Source organism: Sinocyclocheilus anshuiensis, unplaced genomic scaffold (assembly GCF_001515605.1).
Source record: "Sinocyclocheilus anshuiensis isolate Anshui unplaced genomic scaffold, SAMN03320099.WGS_v1.1 scaffold1320, whole genome shotgun sequence".
Classification (NCBI taxonomy): domain Eukaryota; kingdom Metazoa; phylum Chordata; class Actinopteri; order Cypriniformes; family Cyprinidae; genus Sinocyclocheilus; species Sinocyclocheilus anshuiensis.
In genome coordinates, this window is record NW_015544236.1 from 120,499 (window position 1) to 123,744 (window position 3,246).

Genomic DNA, 3,246 nt, shown 5'->3' on the forward strand with positions numbered 1-3,246 from the left:
AAGGACTTTTTCCCTTTTCATATCATTTCACTTCCAAATCTGTGGTTGGATACATAACTAATTGTAACGGTGTTCATTCGAATACTGTTTGGAGTGGATATGCCTTTGTGTTTGATTCCTTTGTGGAGGCTCTTTCATATGCTAGTCGGAGTTGTCCATGCTAAAGCAGATCAACATATTTCAACGCACTCAATGTTTTTCTGAGGAAAGAATAACTCATTTTTGCCACGGAATGGATCATCATGTCTCAGATAAGAACTAAAAGACTATTTCTTTGGTGTAAAATCAAGGACCAGGTTTTGATTTTGTTTATTAGTTTCATTATTATGTATAGAGTATAATTAGTTTTCACTTGAACCCATTTAGCATTGGGGGAATAAAACAACAACAACAAAAAAAGAAAGACTGTTTGCTGAAGTTCATGAATTGCTTTATTTGATCTTAGTGATGAACCCTCATTTGTGGCTAATCTAAAAATAAAAGAAAGAGAAGTTACAGTATTTACTATGCAATTACATACAGACTAAGTCATATGATCAAAAAATTCTAAATATATATTTATTTATAAATAACAGAAATAATAATACACTGCTAGTGTATTCATTTATAACAAACATACATATGTGCAGCATGCCTATTTTAGAATAAAGTCCTGAAAATACACAAAAATCCTATTATGTCAGGCAGGGGTTATTTGTAGTTAAAGGTTCTTAAATCAGATATACAGGACAAACTCTGTGTAGCACTTACCAACAACTGTGACAATAACCTACAATAAAAAGGCAGGCAGCCATGTGAGCAGAAAATAAATAAATAAATGCAGGATGAAAGACTGGAGGGAGGAAGCTACCTTTCTCTGGCTAGCAGCGATGACTGTCGGAAGCCAGCGGCTCTCACGAGTGTCCATCAACAGGAAGACCACATCGTTTTCAGAGATAAGCTTCTCCAGCTGTTCCACATCCTGCCAAGCTTGAGCCATTGTCAGCTCGGAAAAGTTCACTGGGTGGCCTGGCATTGGGATGCTCATGTTGTAGCCCTCTGCAATCTGAAAGGAATGAATAATATATTCACAACAGATGACAAGACAAAACATTATGTTTAAAACAAAGTTAAATTCCTCTCAATGTTTGCACTCACAATCAATAAAACGGTACTTAAATGGTACATCCATTCTGAAGTATATAACAAGTAACATGTCAGGCCGTTTACAGATTTCTGCATTTCAGAAGGTTTGAAAATAAGCAGTTGTGTATCACCTGCATAGCTCTAAAAGTTTATCCCATGCTTCCTGTTTACATTACCTAAAGGTCACATACTGTATACAATATAAACAACTGAGGTCCTAAAACGGAGCCCTGTGGGACTCCACAAAAAAATAAAATTTTCTGTGGGGGAAAAACCCTATAGACAGTCTAACCAGCTTTGATTGTTCAAGTCAATGCATGAGAATCATGTTATGCATTGTATCAAAGGCTGCACTGATATCAAGCAAGACAAATTAAATATGGTGTTTGTTCACATCACATGTTTTTGTACCATAAATCAGAATGAAAAAGTAAGTTTCTTAAGTAGATTATTATCAACCAGATATTAATTTAACCAAGCAAATTAGTCACTAGCCCAAAGTTACTAGCAACCTATTTAAGTCAGTCAAATCTATGACTGAGATGAAAAGGATAAATCTCATTTAAAATGCATGTGCCCGTCTAAACTCAATGACTGCTTACATGGCCTTTCAGTCTTCCACGTAAAGGACAAACTGCTGCCACTCCAAGACTGTTGATAAACCAATGTCTGTGTTATCTGTAAACCCTGAATGAGCTCAAAGACACCCAATTCTCACAGTTCAAACAATATAGTAACAGACATCTAATGCTGACATTATGTTTTGTCTGTATAGCCAGAGGAGAACTGCCTGCAGTGTAGCCTAGTTTCTCTCAAGATTTTTTTCTCCTGTATTAAAATATTATTTTGTTCTTTGCCTGCAAACCAGAGGTGACTATGGCAGAGAACAAAATAATATTTTTCTTGCAATTCATAGTGATTCATTCAGTAAAGCGGTTTTAAACTATGTGTATGTAAAGAGTGCTATGCAAATAAACCTCACTTTTGTATTTAAACATTTCAGAAAAGCTTTTATATCCCTTTTCAACATTTTTTTAATGACTTTAAAATATGAAGTGGTGTAACCATCAAGTAAAAAGTAATACAATACTTTCTTTAGAACTTTTTCTTTAAAAAAAAATTTTTTTTAATTATTTAAAAAAATATGACAAAAGTATATGTTTGTGATATATTTTACTGATCAAGAAGCATTTTGACTTTAAGGGTGTTTAAGGGAAATTATATGGATTTCCTGTCACGTGACAAAAAAAAGGATTCCTGCATGTTGAGTTTGATGTTGCATGTTATTTTAAAACAAAACTGCTTCAATAGTGTTTATTCTTTTTAAGAAATATCTTTTTTTCACATATTTCAAATATATTTCAAGCTTTTAATAAGGCATTCTTGAGTCACTGCCTACTCCAGACATCACCTTGAAATGTTGTCTTTACTTTGACTGGCAAATCAGAAGGATTGCTTCATCAGAAACTGAATTTAACCTGACATAAAGCTTCAATATTCAGCTCAAGAACGAGGGAAGAAACACACAAAAAGAAATCAGGGGAAAAATGAATGAAATGCATTTTTTACTACTTTAGATTTGAGAAAATGTTCATAGAGCTCTCAAATGAGCATCAAAGCTAAGAAAGTAGCACTGGCAACTTGACCACATCTATTGATCCAGCATCTATTCAGCATGTTTGTGTCAACATTTGTTGCAACGGAAGACATGATGTCAGTTCTGCAAGGTGAGCAGTGAATCAGACATCATCTCATCCCACTATCTGAGAGAGAGAGTCGTAATTACTGCGTGGATATCCGGCCCGTCTAATTGGCCCGACACACGCAGGGGTTCTGTGAAGGTAAAACGTGTGGCGTAATTAGCCGAATGGGGGAGCAGATCGATACAGGATGAGCAGATGAATTAATGATGACCACAGAGTAAACACAGCAGACAGCTAATCTCATCCCGGCAGACAGACGGGCAGCTGTCAACACAGACATGATAGAAAAGCAAAGATTATTCAGCCAGGTGTGCTGAAACATCCCTTAATAAGACCCACGCACACACACACACACACACACACACACACACACACACACACACACACACACACACACACACACACACACACACACTCA

At 35.9% G+C, this 3,246-nt stretch overlaps 1 protein-coding gene across 3 annotated transcripts in view; it reads right to left on the reverse strand.

Annotated features, from left to right (window-relative positions):
* Positions 1–3,246, reverse strand: part of LOC107697561 (ubiquitin-like modifier-activating enzyme ATG7) — a 100,700-nt gene that overhangs the window by 75,612 nt on the left and 21,842 nt on the right. For all 3 annotated transcript variants that reach the window (XM_016498360.1, XM_016498359.1, XM_016498358.1), the window contains exon 13: positions 851–1,045. In XM_016498360.1, the coding sequence (XP_016353846.1) occupies positions 851–1,045 (195 nt within the window). The remainder of the gene's footprint in view (positions 1–850; positions 1,046–3,246) is intronic.